General features: G+C 49.8%; 1 protein-coding gene across 1 annotated transcript in view; it reads right to left on the bottom strand.

Moving 5' to 3' along the window:
* SLIT1 (slit guidance ligand 1) overlaps positions 1-24888 on the bottom strand; it is a 169389-nt gene that overhangs the window by 17399 nt on the left and 127102 nt on the right. Inside the window, exons 14-25 of the mRNA XM_033842299.2 lie at positions 21669-21832; positions 20964-20987; positions 20689-20833; positions 20001-20075; positions 19702-19845; positions 17089-17232; positions 16632-16798; positions 14135-14267; positions 11913-11981; positions 8847-8918; positions 6813-6884; positions 5930-6001 (exon numbers count right to left, since the gene is read on the bottom strand). Of these exons, the coding sequence (XP_033698190.2) occupies positions 5930-6001; positions 6813-6884; positions 8847-8918; positions 11913-11981; positions 14135-14267; positions 16632-16798; positions 17089-17232; positions 19702-19845; positions 20001-20075; positions 20689-20833; positions 20964-20987; positions 21669-21832 (1281 nt within the window). The remainder of the gene's footprint in view (positions 1-5929; positions 6002-6812; positions 6885-8846; positions 8919-11912; positions 11982-14134; positions 14268-16631; positions 16799-17088; positions 17233-19701; positions 19846-20000; positions 20076-20688; positions 20834-20963; positions 20988-21668; positions 21833-24888) is intronic.

Genomic DNA, 24888 nt, shown 5'->3' with positions numbered 1-24888 from the left:
TTCATTGTGTTAAAAAAAAAACCAAAGACTTTAAAAAAATAACAGGAATACAAAACAGTGGCATGTTTAAAACGTCTACATTCACCAGACTAATATTTTTAACATAAAAAGTATGAGGTAATGTAATTATGTTATTCAAAAGATAAATACAGAATTTATTTGAAAGCAGGTTTTTGTAGCGCACTGCAGGGGTGTGGTCTGCTAACGAGCCACAAGTTGGGAGTTTATCACGAAGGGTTTCTTCTCTCCATCCTGTAGCTCATTTAGAGAAAATGCCAAAAAGACTAAACCTGAAGCCACTGTGAATGTGGAGGCCCTTGACCGTTTTAGGATGTCACAATTCCCAATTCCTGCATAAATTCCCCCCATAAATGGCAACAAAGTTGCACCTCAAATATAAGTGTCCCTTTCTGACTCAATATAAAAAATAATAATAGAGAGTAATAAAAACTACCAAAGTCACATACAAAGCTATTCAAAATTATGCCTTCTGGCTTGACCAACACACGCTTTACTTGTCGCTGTATAGAGCAGATGGCGAGTGACTCCTGAATTCAACATTTCAAGCTTTAATTTCTCCAAAGGCAGGGTTTTTGTGGCTACTTCATTAGTTCAAGTAGTTCACTTTCACCTGGAGTCCATTTTTCCCAACAAAAACTGCTGTGAACTCAGTGGGGAGTGGAGAGCCACAGGCCCTGCTGAGACCAGTGGTGAGGACAGCAGCCAGGCTGCTCATCAATCCAAAAGGACTGTGGAGTCAGGTTCATCCCCCAGCAAAAGTATAAATAACCCTGTGTTGTTGCTCTTTGGTATAACCTGGAAATAGTTGAAACAGTAGCTATTCGGTCTGTTCCTGCCAAGGACCGGCTGAGCTTCCTCTATTAACGTAACCAGGACAAAAATAGATCTCCTGTGGCTGTTTCAGAGGTGCCAACTAAACAGTTTAGCATACACTAAAACTTCAAAATCTCTTCACCTGAGCTATTCCTCCTCTACCCATCCTCCTCCCAGGCAATTTATTTGTGTGCATCACTGTCCTCTACTGGAATGAAGTTTCTTGAGAGCAGGAATCATGAATCCCTCACTGTGCCTGACACCAGCAGGCATCCTGTTTTCTGAATGAATGCCTGCCTAAAAGCACGAGAAATGCACAAATCTCAGTATGAAAGCAAAAGAACTTCAAAAAGAAAAGAATCATCTATCCTCCCATAAATGTAACTAATTTAATTTTCATTTATTCCCTTCTAGTTCTTGTGCTCATATATATACATCACTGAAATCAGAGTACACTGTCTTCTTTATTCTACGTTTTTTTTTTAATTAATTAATTTATTTATTGGCTGCGTTGGGTCTTCGTTGCTGCGCGCGGGCTTTTTCTAGTTGCGGCGAGCGGGGGCTACTCTTCATTGCAGTGTGCAGGCTTCTCCTTGCGGTGGCTTCTCTTGTTGCAAAGCATGGGCTCTAGGCACGTGGGCTTCAGTAGTTGTGGCTCGCGGGCTCTAGAGCACAGGGTCAGTAGCTGTGGCGCACGGACTTAGTTGCTCCGCGGGATGTGGGATCTTCCTGGACCAGGGCTTGAACCCGTGTCCCCTGCATTGGCAGGCGGATTCTTAACCACTGCACCACCAGGGAAGTCCCTATTCCACGTTTTCATCAAATAATAAAGTACAGTGGCATAATTATTATAATTAACTACTTGCTATTCTGTCATATGGGCATACCATGATTTACCTAATCATTCCATATTACTTTTCACACCGAATTCTTAATAATTTCAGAAATCTAGTTTTCCAACATGCAGCAGATTAGGGGCAACAAGATGTCAGATTATAGACATGAAGAATGATACTGGGGAGCCTTGGCACAGGACCTGGCACATAGTAAATATTTGCTGATGGATGGATGGATGGATGGATGGATGAATAGACAAATGGACGAAAGATGAGCTAACTGTAAAAGTAAATATTAAAGTAAACAGCAGCAGAGATGTGCAGGGTATTGAAGCCCTAGGCAGTGACAAGTGCTCACAATCATTATGGCATGTTAGAACTACAGCAGACCTTAGAAATAACCTGTGTACAGGTGAGGAAAGAACCTAAAGAGATGAATGAATTGTCTGAGATCCCACTGCAAGTTGATGGCAGGACAAAGACTTAACGCCACATGTCCTGATTCCTAGTCTAAAGTTCAAGGGGTTTAAATACGGTGGACCTCACCCCCTTAGCACGCATGCTTGGCCCACCCCCCCATCCTGTGTACTGCCGGTGAACAGGAGAGGCCCAGGTCAGAGTCACAGTAGGAAGAGAGGGCACCTCTGGGAGCCAGGAACACTGGATGCTAACTCTTGGGCAAACCCTGACTTGTTATACAGCCATGGGCGCCTACTTCCCTTCAGACTGCATGTGGCCTTTGTGAAGCCCAGAGTGAATGTGGTGAGTCTATGCTATCCTTGTCCCACTCCTTGACTCCTTGTAAGTGCTCACGGAATCCTTATGGAATAATTGCAACTCTTCATGCAGAGGAAATAATGGCTACGTGTGTGCACATGCACACATATTCCATCAGTATTACATGTGCACACACCTAAATACAAGCACATGTACACTTCCCAGGCTGCTGCCTAGTTCCATTCGAAACCCTGGGTATAAAGGGAAGAATGTATTCACGAGGTTGCTTCATAATAATGGGAGATTTCTTATACATAGATGCTATTTTATAGAGAAATAGGGCTTAGATGCAATTAACAAACACCTCTAATCAGTAATGCTGATGCCCTGTTTTGCACTTACCACTTAACTGATCTCTACTTATTGTTTTTTTCTTTTTTCTGACAAGTTGGATCTGGCTTCTGGCCTGATGTTACTGTTCTCCTAAAGAAAGTCTGAATTTATAGAGAGACATGGGCTCAAAATCTGGTTTTGCAGCTTCAGGTTTTTGTTGACACAAAACATATGCTCACTTCCCATTTGAAAAGCAAAGCCTCTAGATGTTGAGCTAGAGACAAGATCAGAATGTCCTTGAGTCTTATTCAGTTTTCACAGGGAAGGAGAAAAGGTAAAGCCCAATGATAAGAGATACAATACACCAAGGGGGGCCCCAAAGGAGGGAAAGGTGGACCAGATGCTTGAAAAGGCCTTTCCTGGCAGTGGGGGAGCTGAAGCGGACACTTGGCACAGCCCAGGGGTAAGCAAAGGAGCTGAGAACAGTGTGGGCCCAGAGCAGCAGCAGACCCTGGCCCAGCAAAGACACACACAAAACTCTCTGGAGAGAATTATCTCCAATACAGGTCCTCAAAATTCCCAGCATCAGCAAACAATGAGCTCACAACCGAAAATGACTAAACACAGATAGAAACAAGCCCCTGTGAATGGGAGTCATTGGAACAATGAACAATACCATCCTTGCCTGGCCTTTGTCCAGAGCCACAGTCTCCAGCCAGGCTCCCTCCTGCCTCATCCCATCCCATCCCATCCAGCCTCCACAGGTCACCATGGCTTTCCAGGAGTTTTCACAATTTAATTCTTCCACGATTCCCTTCTATCTACAGAACAAAGCCCAGTCTCCACAGCATGGCACAAAGGCCCTTCACAATGGAATTCCAATGTCCCTTTCCAGGTTCCTCTCTTCACACCCCACACTCCTCACCTAACCAAACCCCCTATATCCTATGCTGGACAACACAGCATCCCTGAATATGTCATTCACTTTCTTGCCTCCATGCCTTTGCACATGCTATTCCCTCTTCCTGGAACGTCCAAATGACAAATTCCTAGTGCCTTTTCAATGGCAGCAGAGGCACCTCCTCTCTGAAGGTCGTCAGACTTCCCCAGAGTTAGTCACTGCCGCCTTTGAGCTTGTTTTATAATATCCCAGATGGTCACAGAAGGCAGAAACCTTGTGTTAGTAAAGTCTTCAGCATTTGACTCACTGTGGTTACTCAGGACATATTTATTGAGGCAATAAATAATAAATAAAGAGCTTTGGAATCAGACACACCTAAGTTCAAATCCTGTTTCTTTCATTTCCCAGCTTTATGACCTAGGGAATCTGCTTAACTGAACCTGGGACTGTAAAATGGATATAATAAATCCTGCCACCTAGGACAGAGCCCCCTTACTCATTCCACTCCCAAGCAGACATGACTAATCAATCACTGCACTCTGCCCGCTGAGTCCTGGAATCTTCAGTGTGGGCTCAAGACAGTCCCTGTCTTATTTGTGAAGCTGGCTCACAGCACAATAGCTACTTCCTATTTTGGTTATGGAGTAAACAAGACATCACAGATAGTAAAGTACTTGTCCCAGGCAAACTCTCAATGAGTGGCACTTACTACTATTTTAATTCCTCAAGTCTAAGATTGTTAGACGCCCACTAATTTCGCATGTTCTGGGAGGGGTGGAGAAATGTTACCTTATTAAGTACCTACAGATCATTTGTAAGATATCCTCTGATCTCAGAGATTAAAATGTGGAAAAGATGAGCCTTAGAGCTAAGAAAATCCAGTGAGACTGTTGAGTGAATGAACTTCAGGTAGAGATGCTGGGGACCCCAAAAGACTCCCTGATCTGGGTTTGCCTGTCCACTCGGGCCCTGGGCATTTGGCTGTGAGGCAGAGAGCAGGAGGACACGGTAACACCCCAGGTCCCGGCTGCAGTCCATCTGGCCTGAACATGACCTGGACCTACAGCTGAGATGCTAGGAGAGAACGTGTTCACTCTGTGCCTGGCCCCGCCTCCAGAATTAGGATGACTCTGCCATGGCCCATTGCTTTTATATTCCTTCATTTTTTAAACTGTGGTAAAAAATATATATAATTTGCCATTTTGACCATTTTAAGTGTACAACTCAGTGGCATCGATTACAGTCACAATGTCGAGCAACCATCACCACCACTATCTGGTTCCAAAGCTCTTTTTATCCCTTAAACAGAAACGCTGGACCCATTAAACAAAAGTTCCCCTTTCCTCCTCCTTCCAGCACCTGGCAACCACCATTCTCCTTTCTGTAGGTGTGAATCTGACTATTCTGGGTACCTCATTTCAGTGGAATCGTACAATACTGTCCTTTTATGTCTGGGTTATTCCACTCAGCATGCTTTAAAGGTTCGTTCATGTGGTAGCACGTGTCAGAACCTCATTCCTTTTTATGGCTGAACGATACCCCACTGTACCGTATTTTGTTTATCCATTCATCTGTCAATGGACACTTGGGTTGTTTCTGCTTTATAGCTATCGTGTGAACCATGCTGCTATGAACATGGGTGTACAAGGATCTGTTTGAGTCCCTGCTTTCAATTCTTTGGGGTATATACTTAGGAGTGGAACTGCTGGGTCATATGGTAATTCTACATTCAGCCTTTCGAGGAATCGAGCATACTGCTTTTTAAGAATCCTCTTGGCGCTGCCAGGTAAACAGTTTTGGAAACAAGAGTACATCCAATTATGCCAATTATACTTCTTTTGGGTAGTAAATTTCCGGAGCTTATCCCCCACCACATGAAGTCAGAGGCACAGTACTGGCATCGTGCTTCAGAGCATGGGCTTTTGAGATGGAAGACTCTAGCCTCTACCGGCTACACAACTTTGGGTGAGCTTGTCACATTTTCTGGACCTGTTTCCTCATGTGGAAAATGGGAATAACAGTACCTATGTTGTAGGAGAGCTGTGAGGATTGAATTAGCCGATGCACATGCAGTGCTTGGCAATCAATATATGGTCATTACTACTTTTATTACTGCTTGTGAAGAACTGTTCTCAAAGTCCATTGCTGTGACTGATGGTACACTGAATGTGTAAGAGTCTGAAACGGGGAGCATTTGAAGTTCACAAGCTAAATTAAAAGTAATACTCTCAGGAGGAGGGGTCTTTCTTGGAATCCAAGTTCCATTTAAATCCAAAGAGGTGCCGAGGATTGGGCCAGAGTTACTTACAGGTGAGAAAGGGAGGTCACATCTGTGAAGATGCCCTCTTGGAGGGTGGAGACATCATTACCATGCAGGGACCTGAAGAGAGAAGAGGCTGTCAGGACGCATCCCAAGACAGAAAACTCAGGAACTGATGGAGGGACGCCCTCTGCTGAGAGGGGCGTGTCATGAGGGAGAGGGTCCCTGCATCAGAGACCCTGCGCTGCTGGCCACAGGCAAGGAGAGGGAGCCCCTAATTATCACAGACCACGCTGCCCCTCAGCCCTTCCGGAAGACCCTGCTCGGGCCATCACAACTAACTCAACATACCATGTCTGCTCACAGGACAAATGGACGTGTGCAGGTATGCAGCGTGTGCCCTCCCTAGCTTGGCTAGGGAGCCTGAGGGGGCAGGCTTCTTCCTGGTAAGGAAGCTACTGGGTGAGGCCTAGGTTGGGGGTGAAGAATGTCTCCCTGCCCCAGGCGGGCTGCCAGAGGACTCAGTGCAAGGATATTCCAGAGGCCGTCATAACAGGCATGGCAGAGGGCTGTGAGCACAGGGCAAACCTCACAGTGGGAATTCTTAGTGAAGGTGCTACATTCTCCATTTGACAGGAGACTCACATGCAAACAAGGGGCCACCTTATCTTGGATGCCCCCGGACCCTGCCTCAGCACACACATCGCAAACACAACTTGGGGCAGACAGCAACCCCCTTTTCTCGGATGGTTTCCCATTCATTCCTTGGCCTCCGTTAGGAGCTCCAACGAGAGTGGACTGGTCTCGCACTTTGGACACAGTTGGCCCTGCTGGGGCCCCGGACCTGGGGACATTCCTGCCCGCCAGGTGGGTGAGAAGGGCCCTCGGTGGGGCAGATTTGCCTGGAGGAATGAAGAGCAGGAAGACTCACAGCAGGCGCAGGGAGCGGAGCCCCTGGAAGGCCAAAGGAGGGATGCACTGCAGGGCATTGTAGCTGAGGATCCTGCAGGAAGAAGAGGGAGGGTCAGAGGAAACGTGGGAGGGATTATTAAGGGGCACCACTTCCGGTGGTGATGCAGGTGGTCACCACCTTGATTGTGGTGGTGGTTTCATGGGCGTGAACATATACCAGAATGTATCAAATTTTACACATTAAGGATGTGCAGTTTATTATATATTAATTATACCTCACTAAAGTTATTTTTTAAATAATAACAAGAGAAATGAGACATTTTTATCACAGGAAAAGGCTGTTTCCCCTTACAGCTCCCAGGATCACGTAGCCCAGGACTTCTCAGCCTCAGCACTATTGACAGTTCCTTGCTGGGGGGCTGTCCTGTCCCTTGCAGGATTCTGAGCAGCGTCCCTGGCCTCTGCCCACAGAGATGCAGTAGCTCCCCCTGCCCTCCTCCAGCTGCGACAACCAAGAATGTTTCAAACATTGCCAAATGTTTCCTGGAGAGCAGAATTGCCCCTGGTTGAGAACCGCTGCCCTAGACCATGGCAGCTTCACACACACGCTTGTAAAGAAAAAAATGTTGCCTGTCATTCCAGTTCTCCAAGGATCAAGCCATTAGCCACTTCAGTTGCCCACAGTGTGCCCTGAGGGGAATCCAGGATGGAGAAAGACAGGGTGCATTCTGTGCTTTGAATATACTAGCCTTTAGATAGCTTAGATGCATATCTAAGGAAAAATTTCAAATGACCCCAGACTCTTACATCTTCCCATACGTAGAAAAGCACTAAAATCATTAACTTGAGATATCTGTTCTTTGTGATTAACAGTAACCTTTTGATGCTTGACCACATGTTTTTCTCAGAAAAAAAAGTTCGTATTTATCCTGGCTCATCCCTTCCCTCTTCAGAGCAGTTCCTCAGAGCTATCTGAGAGACTGTCTCCAGGCTATAGTCCTCTGGAAGGTCCCCGAATAAAACTTAACTCACAACTTGTGCATTTTTCTTTCAGTCAACAGGCTCATGAAGACTTTGAAATGGAAACCAGTTGGCTAACAGACCTGAGGCAGGTAAGTGAAGCACTTCGTGGCCTTGGGACCACATTCTGCTCCTGGGGGCCTGACTGAGTCAGGACCCTGTCTTTTAGGGTACTGGCTCTATTATTTGACCACAGCAGAACCAAAGGGAAAGTTCTTAAGTCCTGGGCACATCATCTGTAAAGTGAGGTATTGGGAAGGTGAACGAAATACATTCTTAAGCTCCAGGCAAATATAAATGATGCTTGTTAATACTTTCCAATCAATTGCTTGGAATATAATTAAAGCAATCATTAAAATATCTTAGAATATGGGCACCAAAATGTTCAGAGGATAACTGTTCACAATAGTCCAAACTGGAAACAGTGCAAATATCCATCAGTGGTAGAATGGATAACGAAAGTATGGTATATTCCTACAAAGGAATACTATATAGCAGTGAAAATGAAGAGACCACAGCTTCACACAAACATAATGGTAAATAAAAGAAGCCAGCATAAAAGACTACATCCTGTATTATTCAATTTATATAAGATTCAAAAGTAGGCAACATTAAACTTCATTGTGTAGAAATGCATATGTAGATGGTACTATAAAGACCAAAGAAGTGATCATTATAAAACTCCAGGTAGGGACTGCCTCGGGTGTGGGGGGAGAGAGGAAGAATGATCAGGAAGAGATGAGGGGACTTTTGGCATGCTAGCTGTGTTCTATTTTTTGCCTTAGGTATTTACACATGTTCTAGCTTTATGATTATTTGTTAAATTGTACATTTATGTTTTTTGCATTTTTCCATATACACGCTGTGTTTCATAATAAAAAAAAATTTTTTTTGAAGTCTTTTCAGTGGGCAGGCCCCGTCACCCTCCCTGGAGGGTAAGGGAGGCTACGTGGGGACACCTGCCAGTGACCGAGGCCTGGGGAGGGTCTCAGTAGCCACAAGCCCTCCCTCCGCCTCCCGCCACGGGACTCACAGAGTGGTCAGCTGGCTCATGTTGGTGAAGGAGGAGTTGCTTAAGGAACTGATCTTGTTGTTACTCAGGTCCCTGGAAAAGACAAAAGCATCATCATTTAGAAAGAAAGAACTCCTCCCCTCTCCCACTCTGGCCATGGCCATCCCTCAGCCAAGTTGTTCTGACCGGCACTCTGCGGGGTGGGAGGTGGTGGAGGGGCGCTTGGTTCACAATTATTTACAGCCCTCCGTTCTGCTGCCTGAACTCGCTCTGTGTCTCCAGGGTTTCCGGTCTCCATTTCCTCATCCCCCACCCCATGCAAGTATAGCCTGGCTCCCACCCTCCACCCACCATGGAAATGCTCCCACCAAGGGCATCAGCTGCCTCCCAACTGCCAGGTCTAGGGGGCTCTCTATCCTTTCTCTCTCGCTAGTACTTTACGTGGGTTTGTTCACTCACCCTCCCTATAATCCTATGAGGGAGATAGTAAACCCATTTTATAAAAGAAGGTGCAGGGTCTCAGAGTGATGAAGTGACCCACCCAGGGTCACACAGCTGGGAGGAAGTACAGATAGAGTCAAACCCCAGTCTGTTGGCCCCCAAGCCCCAGGTCACGGCAATGTGCTCTCCAAGTGACCCTGTGGCACTGGCCCAACTGACCACCCTCTTCTCAAATCTCCTCAGACCACTGTCCTCCCACGTTCCCCCTACCTCTCTGGTGAATGCTTCTTTCTCACCCACCCCTCAGGAACGGGGATCACTAAGCCCTGTCCTCGCTCTTCCTCTTCCTTTAGTCCCTCAGTCCTCAGGGACGCTCCTGACTCCCGCACCATCGTGCACAAATGGTGCTCTCCTCTGTGGCCCCAGCCAGACCTCTCTCACGAAGTCCCCTGCAGACACCTGATGTCCCACAGACACTCCAATTCTTGTGCTTCCTCCCACCCGCGTGCCCCGTGCTGTGCTCTCCATCCCGGTCAGCAGCTCCAACCACCCAGAAACACTGCCCTACCCCCACGTCCTCCCTCCCAGACCCTCACCTAACTGGCTTGTGCCTCTGTTCATCTGTTCCATCTGCCCCCTCCTCCCAAGTTTCTGCTACATCAAGACACCGTCATCTCTCTCCTGGTTTCTGCCTCATCTCTCACCCACAGCTTTGCCCCCTTTCGATCCATCTTCCACACGGTGGGCACCACGCAATCTTTCTAAGACACAAATCTGATGAGGTCACTTCTCTACCAACAAACCCGCAGTGGCTCCCATTTACTTAAAGTGCAACCTCCAGACCCTTTAGCTTCACCACCTGCCAGGTACTCCAGGGCATGGCCCCCCTCCCTCACGGGTCCCCACATGCCTTGCATGAATTTGTTACCCTTCTTGAAATTCCCTTGCCCCTGGATATCCTGTTCCCTCTGCACCTGGTGAACTCTGACCTCTCCCAGCCCTTACCCGGAGCCCACCACTCCTTCTTTTGAGCCACAGCCCTAACATGTGCATTTACCTCTGTTGGAACACTCATCACTCCACACGATGTATGTGCTCCTATTTCTCACCCTTGCATGCCCCCAGACCGTGACATTTAGGGGGAGGGCCCATGACTTAGATGGCTTCATATCTGCTCACTTCATGCAGTTCTTGACTCAGCAAATAAAACCATGTGCCCTGCCTTCATTTTCTTTTAGTAAATGTTCCTCTAATTAATCTCATTCAAAACCACTCCATTGTTCCTAGAGACACATTTAAATACATCACCAAACTTCAAGTACACTTTGTGGTGGTCCTTCCCCATGATAAGGAGGTGCTGGTATTTCAGCTCCCAACAGGCAGCTTCATAGTAAGAACTGCCTTCACATTAGTCCCCTCTCCCTCCCTTTCTCCTCAAGCATATCTGCACCACTAGTGGGGCTGCCTCAAATTAGACCAAAGAAAGGCTGTCTCTCTCTTTGTCACTCTATCACCAGCCACAAATCACTCTAACTACCACTCCTCACCTCCACCGTTGAACAGTCAGTCAAAACACCATGGCTAGGTCATTAGCAAAGACAGATAAACTGGAGTTTCGAAATTCTGTAAGCCAGTGCTACTCAAAGTAGCTAGTCCTCAAACTGAATGTCCCCAAACAAGGGACTTGGGCCAAAATGCAATCACCTATGACACTAAACACACAACTTAGTTTAGCTAACATTTTTTCATAGCAATACTTTCCCAATGAAGGAAGAAGCAATGTGTTGATTAAAATTCTGGTGCGAGTTCCTTATCTAGTTTCAGGCACATTACAAAGAGTTCTCAGGCTGCCATTGCCCCATAGACCGCACTTTGAGCAGCATTGCTCCAAGGCACTTCAGAAGAAATGTTCTCTGGACTTCTTTTTGGTGGGATCTGGCCAATAGGCAGATAAAGACAATTGAAGTGAGGTGTTAATTAAGCTGGAAGGTTAAGAGGAGCTGAACTTATTCTGAGGCTTACTTTGTATGTTTTCATGAAGCAGAAAGGTCAAAAGTGGAAATAACAGAAAAGTAGATGTTAGCCTAAAGAAAGAGTTAGTTACAGATGTGTATTTGAGGCTGCCATATTTCATATTTGGTTTAGGAGCCAAGGTTGGATCAAGAAGTTTTCCATAACTCTCTTCTTCTGCTCTGGCTCCTACCTTTGCAAGGATAACCCTCTTTAATAATAATTACCAGCCTAGAGGCTTGGGGAGATGGTGTGGGCAAAAGCACACAGGTTCCAACCCAAGAGAGCCTGGAACAATGCAATTCCCAAAATGGGCCACTAGATGGCAAAACAGTTCTGTGCACAGATGTTCTCAAAGGGATGGGGTGAAATTAAAAAACGGATCAGTACCATACAGGGAATATAGCCAATATTGTATAATAACTATAAATGGAGTATAACCTTTAAAAGTTGTGAATCACTATATTGTACACTTGTAACTTATATAATATTGTTCAATTATACTGCAATTAAAAAACCAAAACAAAACAATGGATCGGCCAGAGTGGCATCTGTAGGGAATTCCAGGAACGCTGGAGCCACAATGGCTAGATTCCAATGGCCCTCCTGCCCTCTGAGACAGGCCTGGATACTCACACAAGCTGCAGGTACTTGAAGGTGGACAGCTGTCTTGGAACCAGCGTGAACTGATTCCCATCCAGGTAGCTACAGGAGAGAACACAGCAGTTAGTGCAGCCATCTCGGCCTTGGGCAGAGCCCGGTGCAGGGAGAACCTTCCCCTGCAGCCAGGGCCTTCTCACTCATTTCCTCTCCTACACGTACACTACACAGTTGGTCCTGAATTGCTAATTGGAGGAGAAAACACGGACATTTCTTAGGCCATTTGGGAAGATGCCACTGAAACACTTGGTAAAAGCCACTGAGACATGAAGCCTCCTGTGGCTTCCTTCCCGAGCCCCTGCCTGGCCCTCTCAGCACCCTCCCTGGCGGTGGGCACCACAGGCTCAATCCTGGACCCCCTGGTCTTCCCTCTCTTCTCTCCAGCCTTCTTGGCCAAATAGGTAATTTGTAATAGGCTAATACCCACCTGCCAGGCCCTCAGCAGCACCCAGGGCCCCCCTGTACCTGCTGCCAAGGTGCCTGAGGCTGGCCCCAGACCCAAACATGTCCAAACCTAAGCTCTGTGTTTTCACACCCACACAGGCTTCCCTTACTGCATCAGCACTACACTCCATGTTCCCAACCATCCAGGCTCAGGACCCCGAAGGTGACTCTCCAACTCTCTCTGCAGTCAGTTCTGTGACCGACCCGGCTTCTCCCACCCACTGGTCTCTCATCATTCGCAGAGCTTGGGATTCCAAATGCTGTGACCTGCCCTCCCTCCCCCATGGCCACCAGCCATCCTACCCAAGCTGACGGGAGCACCGGGAGCTGCAGCCCCACCGAAGGCAGCCTTCAGGATGCCTTGTCCACCCCCCAGAGGTCCACAGAGCACAAATCAGGGCTTTACTCCCCCGACCCATCACCCTGCATCCTACAGAATGACTCCCGGCCCATCTCCTTCGATCCTCTCAGCCTCCCTTGTCAACAAACCCAGCAGCCACATTTTACAGCTGAGGAAACTGAGGCTCAAAGTCTCTGAACTTCAGCATCCTCAGTCAAGGGAGCCAGGCTGTCCTGCCTGTCCCATTACTCCCAGGGTTGCTAGGAGGCACAAAGGAGAGGACGGGACATAAGACGTTTACAGAAAGCTGGGTGGGGGATGCAGCAGGAGAGTTACAGGACAAGGACTGCAGTGGCTGGTGTGCTTGTGAAGAAATACCAGTCTTGCAGGTAATGAAAGAAATACAAATGAAAACCTCACGTGCTCCGCTCAGGGAAAAGAAAAGCTCAGGGCTTCCCTGGTGGCGCAGTGGTTGAGAGTCCGCCTGCCGATGCAGGGGACGTGGGTTCGTGCCCCGGTCCAGGAGGATCCCACATGCCGCGGAGCAGCTGGGCCCGTGAGCCATGGCCGCTGAGCCCGTGTGTCCGGAGCCTGTGCTCCGCAACGGGAGAGGCCGCAACAGTGAGAGGCCCGTGTACCGCAAAAAAAAAAAAAAAAAAAAAAAGCTCGGCTACGGGGGCCTGAAGGGACCAATCCCAGGAGCAGGAAGAGTCAGGGCCTGAGCCAGGCCTTCCCTTTGGAGGGGTCTGTCAAAGAAGCCTGCTCTCCATCCCGCTGTCTGCCATACACATTTATACCCACGTCCCCACATGGGCTCGATACCAAATCCAGATCAACAAAGAGTTAGCACCACAACGCCAGTGTTGATGGGGCATGTGGCGGGGGAGGGGGAGCAAGAAGGCTCTTTCCACACACAGCAGGCGGGAGTGTAGAGGAGACAGCTTTTCTGGAAGGTCATCAAGAGTCCCAACAAGGCACCGCTCTCCGACTAGCAGTTTCGCTGAAGGGATGCTCACCTCAGTGCTATTTATGAGAGTAAACAAATTGGAAGCTTAAATACCAGCAAAGGGGGATTTGTTATATAGATCACAGTAGAGTCACGTGATGGAATATTATGTGGACAACAAAAACAACTTTTGTGAGCGTTCTCATGAAGGGAATGCTCATGAGATGATGTGAAGTGGGAAAAGCAATGTAATTTCTTATTTTAAAGGCAGAGCTTAGTTTAACGGGATGAAGCACTTGCCACGGGGGACCCCTGCCGTCAGGTGACTGCAGAGTGGGGGGCGGTCATAGAGGAGCTCAAACCTCCTTGGAACCAGTGTCTCCTGCAAAGCCCTAACTCCAAGTGCCTGTCAGCGAACATCTGCTTTCGGTCGCCCTCTCTTCCTGCCACCAGGCAGGGGTTACTCACAGCTCTGTGGCATTCTTGGGGATGCCCTTGGGCAAGGCCTGCAGGTGCTTGTTGCTGCATCGGACCACGGTGTCCAGGCAGGCGCACTCCTGGGGGCACTGCGGGCGGGGCAGGCAGCCCCCCTCCTCCTGGCCTGGGGAGGAAGGCGTGAAACCACGTCAGCGAGGGGACAGGCCTCCTCAGGGCCTCCTGCAGCCAGGGCCCAGCTCCAGGGCATCTGCGGACAGTGGCCCCGCGCTGACACCGCCTTGTGCACCAGTAAGTCTCCTCTCAGCTGCACCCTTCCCCCACCAGGGGCAAAGCCCCTTGGACCTGTTTTGAGCTTAAAATAGGTCTTGGATCCATCTCTTCCACCTCAGCTCTGAGGCGGACCCAGGCACTGCAGAGAAGGAGGATGGCAGCCACACCATTTCTTGAGCACCTACTATGTGCCAGACACTGTATCAAACGTAATCTCCTTAACGTATGTAAGGGGAGCAGCCATTACCCCTAGAGTGTGAGCATCACGGGGACAGAGACCTGCACCTCCTTCTCTGTTCACTGAAGGAGCCCAGCACGGAGAGCAGGGCCTGGCACACAGCAGCCTCCAAATTAGGTCAGTTGAATGAAGGAATGAAGGAACTTCTATCTTACTGAGATCTGGAGCGTTTAAACAGCTTGCTCGGGTCAGAAGGCTGATCAGAGGCAATTCAGGGTCTGTACCCAGGTCTGGCTGGCACACAGTCTGAGCCCCTTCTGTCCCACCATCTTTCACAGATTCAATAAATAGTACTGAGCGCCCTCTGTGTGCCTGCCTTCCTTCTGATTGGGTGTAGGAGGGGCGATAAGGACACCACCGTCGGAGTTGCTAGGAAGCAGGTGACAGGGACTGTCGGTTACGGAAGGCGTCTGTGTGGAGGTGCCACGTGAGAAGGATGAACTCACCGAATCCTCACAACATCTCTCTGTGGATGTGCTACTATCAGCCCATTTTAGAGAAAAGGAAACTACGGACAGAGTGATTAAGTAACTTGCCCAAGGTCTGCCAGCCTGGAAGAGGTCCCGCAGCCTGGAATCCAAGCCAGCTGCCTCCAGAGCCTGTTCTCTTGACCACTACGTCCTACTGCCTCTCGGCAGCAACACCTCAAAAATATTCCCATCCTTTCACTCCTAGGAAGTTATTCTAAGGGGAAAAACTGAGTATATGTACAGAGAGTTATCTATCAGGATGTTCCTGGCAGCACGAGGCATAACAACAGAAGTTTGGAAGCACGTAAATGCCACGCGATGCCTCCAGACAAGGGACTGTCATGTTGAGAAGGTACACGGGCGGTACTGCAAGACCCTACGTGTGTCATACGTGGGCACACGAACACTCAGCAAAGATCCAGGGGGCCACACACGGGGTGCTGACAGGAGTCATCTGGGGTGGGGAAGTAGAAAGAGAGACTCATCAATGAGCTTTTTATTCTCCTTCTGGATTGTCCGTTATTTGGGGTTTTGTTTTTAAGGAAATAAAGATGCCTCACTTTGTAAGAAGAAAAATAAAAAGAAACTGTTTCTTGGAAAAAAATAATGCTTTCAAAAAAAATACTTGATGGCATCAGAAAATGTCCAAAATACATAGTTCAGTTTTTTTTTAAAAAAAAGAAACTATGATATAAAATATATATGTGAGAAGTATGGAGTTTTGTTTTGTTTATTTTAGAAGTTCGAAGCCAAACTGCTCTTAGAGAATCCATTGATTTTGTTTAGAAAAATACCCTGTCATTCTTGGCGTGAAAGCTGAATCTCCCCACCCAGCACCCCCTCACTGGCTTGGACGGGCCAGCCTGAGAGCTGAACTGCCCCCTGGAAGCAGACTGGAGAGAGGACAGGAGGGGCTGAAGAAGGGGGGCCCAGGGCTGGGCAAGATGCAACCTTGTTCTGTCACCTTTGGTAAAAATCTGCTTCCCACAGCTGCCTGTGTGAATGATGCTCTGGGGGCTGGGGTGGAGAATGGAGGGACGGGCTAGATTCTGCATGGGTAGGGAAAGAAAGAAGTGGCCACAGGAGAGAGATGGAGGATTCAGGGAAAGAGGACATTGGCACAAGAAGTGACCCGCGTGTGGAGGAGGGGGTGCCCCCTTGACAGTGTCCTGTTGCACATTACAGACAGGCTGAATCCACTGTCTGGAGTGCTTAGGAATAACCAGGAGGTAGGTCTCTGGGTTAAACGTACTTACATAAAGAAATTACACTAAAATGTTAACTGTGATTTTCTCTGAGTGATGGGCTAATAGGTAACGTTTATTCCCGTCTTTTATCCATATTTTCCCATTTTTTAAACAATAAGCACATTATTGCTCTTATAATCACACGAAGAAGACCCCACCAGGCAGAGGCAGGCACAGGACTGAGTAGGTCTCCCTGCTCCTCGCCCCTCCCCCTCCACAGAGCCTCCCCTCCGCAGGGGACCCCTCCTCTCTGGGCATGACCTCTCCCCATCCCCCTGCCGCCCAGGGGGCCCATGAGTTACCTTCCTCACACCTGAAGTCGGGGACAGCCACGTCCTGCAGGGGAATCTGCCGCAAGAAATCCGGGTTCTGGCATCGCGGGTTCCCCGTCACGATCTTCCTCCGGCGCAGCCAGTCGCCCAGCCAAGCCAGCTGGCAGTTGCAGTTGAAAGGGTTGGCCAGAAGGTTTCTGGAAGAGGTGGGTGGTATGACCACGAAGACACCCACCAGACTCAGCTGTCCCAGCAAAGCCGGCTCCTGCTCGCCACGTGCTGGCCACACGGCCACCCAACGCTCCCGGACAACCAACCCGCCAAGAGGCAACATTCTAACGTGCAAGGACCCAAACACCCTGAGTCTTTTAAAGTGACCACCGGAGAAGGCCGTGTCCTAAGGTGGTGGATGGGCAGGGCTCCGGGGTTCAGTTCAGATGGCTGGTGCCCAAGCCCCAGGCCCGCCTGCCCTCTGGGGTGCACTTACAGCGTGGAGAGGGCCTGCAGGGTGTCGAAGGCCCCAGGGGAGATGGTGGCGATCTGGTTGTCATAGAGCGAGAGGAGGCGGACGCTGCGCAGCCCCGTGAAGCTGTCATTGTGGATGCAGCTGATGCGGTTGTTCCTCAGCATCCTGGGAGCCGGGAGAGGAGGGGAGAGTCCGTGCCGTGCCCTGCGGCCATCTGCCTGCCCTGTGCTTTGGCCGCCAGCGGCCAGTTCACAAGTTCTCCTCTGGGGGCACTGAGCCACGGAGAGGGGAGCCACAGCGCCAGGATTCTACACACCTGGGCTCCCCTCCAGGCTTTCCCTGCCTCTGAATTGACGGCCTCTCCATCCTGCCCACACAGCCCCCATGCCGAAGACCATCACCCTCACCCCCTGGGTGCCCAGAGCCTCCCCAACCTCGGGCCACACTCCATATCAACACCTGAGACTTTCGTTAAACTTAAACCCGGCCATGTCGCTCTCCAGCCTAAAGCCCGTAGCAGCCTCTAAACTGTCCACAAAATCATGTTTAAACTCTTTACTGTGACATGTGAGCGCCTGCCCAACCCAGCCCCAGAGCAGCACCTGCCCGACTCCCCAGGGATGGACACACCCTCCACTCCTCTGTCCTTCAGGCCTGCTGTCCAGGCCTACATCCCCACACCTTTCCCCGGCTGGATCTCCTTCTAGAATGACTTTCTTCCTCATTTATAGCTGCCAAAGTCTCTGTTCATCCTCAAACATCTGGCTCAATTCCTTTCCCCAAGCAAAAACAAAAACGAAGGCTGACACAGAATAGGCAATTCACAAAAGAAATTAAAATGAGTGAACTAGGTGAGGGAGATTAAAAGGTACAAACTTCCATTACAGGATAAATGAGTCACAGCATGAGATGCACAGAAATAAATAAACGAATAGCTTATGAACATTCACTGAAAAATGTTCAAATCAAGGACATTTAAGTGATAGTGAATCTTTGCCTGCCAAATTACAAAATAATTAAAAATAAAATAATAACAGTAAAGCCCAGGGTTGGCAGGAGGGTGGGAGGACGGGCACTTTCATGCACAGCTGGCAGGAAAACGACTTGGGACCTGCCCAGAGTGCACCTGGTGAGATGTACCAAAATCCCTGAAAGGGCCCTTCGTGCTTTGACCCCGCAGGTCTACCCTTAGGGACTTATCTTCAAGGTAATAACCCCAGATGAGCACAGAATTTCACAACAAAGATATTAATCACAGCATTGCTTGTAATAAAATTAGAAACAGCCTAAATCTCTAATAATTATCTAATATATAATCTTTCAAAATGATGTTGTAAAAGGAATCGTAAGGATACGTAAAGACACTCACATTCTGTTTAAGGAAAAAACAGATTACTAAATAAAATGTATTCTAGGATTCCGTTAAAATATATCTGTGTGTTTGCATGCATGTATGTGGGTGTACGTGTGTGTGTGCGTGTGTGTGTAACTGGAAGGATAGTTGTCTATATCAACAATTAACTGTGGTCAGTGGAGGGGTTACAGGCATTCCTTTTCCTGTGTCCTCACCAGCCTTCACGTGCTCCTGCAGGCCCACGGCACCCTCTTTCAAAGAATACTAGGCATGTATAAAAAAGAATGAGGCAGCCCTCTATGAAGAACCTGCCACACTATCTTTACAAGTGAAAAAAAAGCAAGCTGCAAAACACAGTGCATAATAAATCCCCTTGTGTAAAACAGACAAACAAAAACCCACAGGGAATGCCTCCATGCATTCATTTCCCTTACACAGATGCCATGACACGTGCTCGGAAAATACATCTATAGCCTTACTGCGGGCTGGGATTTAAATCCAGGCTGGTGGCTTCTAGAGGTGATGTCCACAGTGTAGCCACTAGCCACACGTGGCTGTTTATACTTAATTAAAATGAAACGAAATTCAAAAGTCAGTGCCTCCGTAGCACTGGCCACATTTCAAGTGCTCCATGGCCGCATGTGGCTACCAGATTGGTCAGTGCGGATGTGGGATGTTTCTGTCCCTCTGGTGAGTCTGACGGGACAGCACTGTCTATCGGACGCTCTAAAGGTCTACATGATCATCTGAAGAGCTAGTGCTGCCTGGACAGAGACAGGGGCTCCCTTCAGCGTTCACAGAGGGGTGGATGACCCCAGGATCCCACTCAGTCCTGACGTCTGGAGAGCTCTGCCTGGGCTCTGAGTCATGGGGTCTCAGAATCCCAGGGATGGTGGGAATCCCTCCTCCCCCGCCTACGCCCACTTGAGTCACCTCTGCGAGGTCCCTGCCACTGTAGCACCAGCCGCTCCTGAACTGAAAACACGTGCTATGCTCTTGCAGCCTGAACACGGGGCGATGAGAGGGGACCTCCGGAAGGGCCCACCTCCCCATCCCTTCACCCGCCATCGACCCCCCACCCTGGGGAACCAGAAGGCAGCCCTCGTCACAGTGACCAACATCTGATGACTGCAGCCAGGGTCCTCAGCCGCGGCCCCCTCAACTCCTGCAAGCTGGGGCCAGGGAAGGAGACTCCCACCCTCGTCTTCCCTTCCCTTTAACGCAGACGCCCAAGCTCTGGCTTGGCTTCTGCCCACCCTGCTCCCCGGCCACACACTCACAGCGTCCTCAGGCCGTCCAGGCCCCGGAACATGCCGCTCCGGATGGACTCCAGCTGGTTGGCGGTCAGGTGCAGCTCGCTCACTGAGGCTGCGCCCTCGAAGGCCCCGTCTTCAATCTCCGACACCTTGTTGTTGCTCAGATTGCTGGGAGAGGGTTATGGAGTTCAGGACCCTTTTCCTGCACCCAGCTCCCACGCACGGGAGCCCTGTCCCCGACAGGAGCTACCCCACACCCAGAATTTCCCCTTCCCATCCTGACCGGCGTCCTGACTGCACCTTCCCGCCAACGGGGAACTCACATTTTCTTCAGATGGGTGAGTTTTTTAAACATCCCGGTGGCCTCCAGGATGGAAATCTCATTGTTGTTTAATCGTCTGTAAGAAGCAATGAAGGGAACTTTTACATCCATAAATGACAGACGTTAAAGTATCTTCCAAACTGAGACTATCTGGGACTCAAAGGGGACTCCCAGAAGAATTTCTCTGGTGAGATGAATTGATCCTATTTCAGAAAAGGCTGGACCAAGAGCTGGGGGGTGAATGGGGATATTTTAACATGAAAAATGCCATGAACTTTACATACATAACTGACAGGCATGTGTAGGTATCTGTGCACATGCATATATATACGTGCACAAATTTATATTTTTAGAGAAAGAAGAAAAATAAAAGAATGGCTTAGGCTACAACTTTAGCTGATGGAATCAGGTCCCCACAAAGAAAGCAAAAGCATGATTGAGAGAATCCGCCCTGGTTCAGGCTGGCGACCTGCCCCACGGGCCAGAGACTGCCTCAGCAGGGCGTGTGGGACTGGGAGTGAGAAGCAGAGGGACCACTTCCTGCTGGACCCAGCAGCTGGCATGCTCCCGGGGTGGGGTCTCCAGTGGTCCCCAAATAGGGCTGCGACAGAGGAAAACACGGAGGAGGGGCGGGAGGGTCCGTGGGAGCTGGGGGCAGGTGAGGGTGTGGTGCGGCTGGGGGCTCTCACAGCTCGGCCGTGGCCTGGGGGATGCGCTCAGGGATCTTGGTGAGCTTCAGGCCGGAGCACTCCACCATGCTGGCCTCGCAGCGGCACTTGTGGGGACAGACCACGTCGCTGTTGCACTCACTGTTCAGCTGGTAATCCTCTGTGCCTGTGGTGAGAGGGTGGGGGCCAGGGGCGGAGGAGTTCCAAGCAGCCCTGCCCAGCCCAGAGTCTCCCGGGGCCCCCTGGCCTCCCATTGCCACTGTCCCACCCAGGCCGGCCTTGGTCCCCCCTCTTACCTGGAATGAAGTACTGTTCTTTGGCTGAGGAGAGAAGCAGAAACGCTACAATGCTGGGATTGTCCAGACCATGCAGGAACAGCCCAGGCCTCAGCCCTGCTGCCCAGCGGAAGCCGCCCCAGGAACCAGGCTCGGGTCACAAACCAGGGCCCCGGCACCCACCCACCCAGCCCCTGTGTGAAGGTCTTGCTACGAACACAGATATTCCTTGCCCAGGCTGATGCAGGGGACAGCACCACACCCAAGGAAGCCTCTTCCAGGGAGCACCAAAACCACGGGAACGTTCACACACAACGGCACAGGTGAGGATGGACCAGGATCCGGGCTCGGAAGCCGACCCACACTCTCCCCAGCCAGTTGCCGTTTCTGCTGCCCCAGAGCCTGGAGGAGGCGACCATCTCTCTGAGGAGGGTTCCCAGGCCTCCTGAGTGTCTTAAAAAGCTTGAAAGAGAACTGTCCTGGGAGGAGAGGGACCTGGGTCCTTGCCCGTCCTCTCCGGGGTATCTTCGGCAAGCTCTACCACCTTCCCAGGCCTCAGTAAAACAAGGCGTGGGAAACTGTAGATGCAAGTCTACACTGGGGGCCCGCACCCTCCAGCGTGGGTCCAGAGTGGTCCAGCGCACGCTTGTTGGGACCATCCAGGAACATCACAGGGTCCCTGAGCAGACTGAAGGCGGGCGGGTGGGTGGGCAGGCGGGCAGCTACCTGAGCACCGGAACTTCTTGCTCTTGATCTGCCCGATGCGCTTGTTGGCGAGGCGCCGGGGGCTGGCGCAGCGGGCCCCGCTGGTCTCGATGGGGTTGGTGCGCAGGAAGTCCGCCAACCACTTGAGGTTACAGTCGCAGATGAAAGGGTTCTGGGCCAGATGCCTGTCCAAAGGGGGCGGATGGGAGATCAGAGACAAAGCTGCACCATTGTGCTCACCACCACCTGGACGGGGCCTCACTGCTTGCTCGTGGCCAGAGCCCACCGGGCCCTGGGGAGAAATGCGCCACCTGGGGACAGCACCTGGGGGTGCCCACCACCTGTGGTGAAGTCTTACCAGAGCCTGGCAGTGGGGATGGAACTCCACAGCCTGGAGCTTCCAGCTGTCCCTTCAAGCCTCACTCTGTCCCGTCTCCTTCTACTCATCTGTCCCTCCCTCTGCCCTGTGACAAACAGGAGTGGAGGCAGAAGCAACCCAGAGACCGGCCAGGGCACCCCCGTCCTTCCAAGGGCGAGGTGATGGAATGAACATTAGAGCCCAAGACCTCAGCATCCAGCGGCCTTTGGACCCCGCCGGTGCCATGAGTCCTGGACTGTCCCCTCCCTGTGGCTTTGGGCGGCAGCAGCCTCTTTCCCACAGCCTCTGTCAAGAAGGGGCTGGGGCCAGGGTGGCAAGGCTGGGCCTGCAGCTGGGGTAGGAGGTCTCAAAGTGCCTGCTGCAGCCCCTCAGCTTTCCATGGAATCTCCGTTCCTACCCCGGGCCATAGGGGCTGCCCCCTCTTGACCATTTTACAGGCCGTCTCTCGACACAGGGAAACTCAGAAAGCATTACTGAGTAGCTGCTTATCGGGGAACCACTCATATCTTCTTGCTGGCTCCCTGTGTTACCCGCAGGATAAGTGTGGGGAGGGGGCAGCTGACAGGTGATACTAGCTGAGGGAACCCGGGTCACTGTAAGTGACCACAGGGCTGTCTTTCCCATTGGCCCTGACTGCCCTGCAGGCTCAGACCAGCCACATCTGAACCACCTAGCAGCCGGCTTGCCCACCTGTGTCTGGGCCAATGCGGCACTGAGTGCCCTGCTTTCTACCCCGAGACAGCCAGGGAAAAGAATCCAGCACCTGTCCTGACTACTGTTCCCAAAAGCCAGTGCTTCTGCATGGGGCCAGCTCAGAGGACTCGCCACGCCATGGCTACTCTTCCTCCATCTAATGCCATTAATTCAAGTCATCTACATATTGGCCGCAGCCCAGGCTCCTGCTAGGGCCACACGGCTCTCTCCAAGCGGAGGCACGAGCCCTTGCCCAGAGTCTGTGCTCAGCTCAGCTCAGACCTTGGCCACTCTCTCTCCATCCATCCCCTCCTGGGCTCCGCCCTCTGGCCACTGGTCAGTATGCTTGGTGACAGCTTTCCCTGCCCAGCTGTCCTTGCCACTCCCCTTTGCAGCGCCTGCCCCACTTTCCTGCCTGAGTCCTGGCTCCTCTCAGCTCCACCAGGTGGGCCAGGCCCCTCCCACCCCTTCTGCATCCCGTTGGATGGTTTGTTTCCCCGATTTAAACTGCCAATTTGCACAGCGACGATGTGCGTGCTGACTCCCCAGGGCAGAGTTCGTAGCTAATCTAAAGTACACCAGGATTCAGGGATTGCTCTGGGATCCTTCCACCCGCCCCATCCACATCTATTTGTGCCTTAGGACAGCCTCTGCCTGAACGAATTGCGTCCCTCTATCACAATCTTGGCAGAAAACTCTGTTTAAAATCAACTCAGTTATGTTGTTCAGGCACGTATTAAAATGTCCAAGGGGTGCAGAGTAGAATACATCCTTTTTAAGAACAGGCTATTTTTTGTCAAAAGCAACCTACAAAACTTGAATCACCCACCGAGGCAACTGGCTTCTGTATAAACTTAAGTATCTGACATAAAGTAGAATTTTTAGAAGGTGTAAAGAGCAGGGAACTGGGGAGAGAAAATGCTCAGGAGGAAGAAAAAAATCTGCTTGGGAAAAGATAATTATGTTAAAGGCACACCCAGAAAGAGGCTGCACATGTGGCCAGACAATTATCTCCATGCACATTTCTGATAGTGGAAGGTAGAAGGGGAGACCGATTCCCAGTCTCTTTCTTGGATTAAGCATTAAGAAGTCACAACTAAAAATCTTTTGGGCAGGTACTCAACATCATTAGTCAAATTAAACCCACAATGAGCTACCACTTCAAACCCACTAGGATGGCTGTAATCATAAAGAAAACTGATACCAAGTGTGGGCAAGGATGTAGAGAAATTGGAACCTTCATAACATTGCTGGCGGGGATGTAAAATGTAGAGCCGCTTTGGAAAACAGTGGCGGTTTCTTAAAAGGTTAAACATAAATTTCCCATGTGCCCCAGAAATTCCAAGAGAAATGAAACGCTTTGTCCTCACAAAGATGTGTAAGAAAATGTTCACAGCAGCATTCTTCATAATGGTCCCAAAGTGGGAATGATCCAAATGTCCAACAGTGAGGAGGGATAAACAAAATGTGCGTGCAATGGAAAACTGTTTGGCAATAAAAAGGAACAAATACTGTTATTGGGTTGGCCAAAAAGTGCCTTCGGTTTTTAAGTAAAAATAAAAGACACATTTTTCATTTTCACCAAGAACTTTATTAAACAATGTATTCACCCTTTTGTTCCACTACCTTCTGCCATTTTTCAGGCAACTTCGTAATTCCATCTTCCCAAAAGTTTTTATCTTTTTGAGCAAAAAACTGTTCCAGGTGCTTTTTACAATCTTCCAGGGAATTGAAATTTTTTCCATTAAGAGAATTTTGTAAAGACTGAAATAAATGAAAATCCAAAGGCAGATGAATCAGAACTACCCAGCCAAGCTGTAACAGTTTTTGCCTGGTCATCAAAGAAACATGCGTTCTTGTGTTATCCTGATGAAAGACTATGCGTTTTCTGTTGACTAATTCTGGACGCTTTTTGTTGAGTACCACTTTCACTTGGTCTAATTGGGAGCAGTACTTGTTGGAATTAATCGTTTGGTTTTCCGGAAGGAGCTCATAATAGAGGACTCCCTTCCAATCCCACCATATACACAACATCACCTTCTTTGGATGAAGACCAGCCTTTGGTGTGGTAGGTGGTGGTACATTTCGCTTGCCCCATGATACCTTCTGTTCCACATTGTTGTACAGTATCCACTTTTCATTGCCCGTCACAATTTGTTTTAAAAACGG

This window comes from Tursiops truncatus, chromosome 16 (genome assembly GCF_011762595.2).
Source record: "Tursiops truncatus isolate mTurTru1 chromosome 16, mTurTru1.mat.Y, whole genome shotgun sequence".
Taxonomy (NCBI): domain Eukaryota; kingdom Metazoa; phylum Chordata; class Mammalia; order Artiodactyla; family Delphinidae; genus Tursiops; species Tursiops truncatus.
This window is presented reverse-complemented; position numbering and strand designations above follow the sequence as displayed.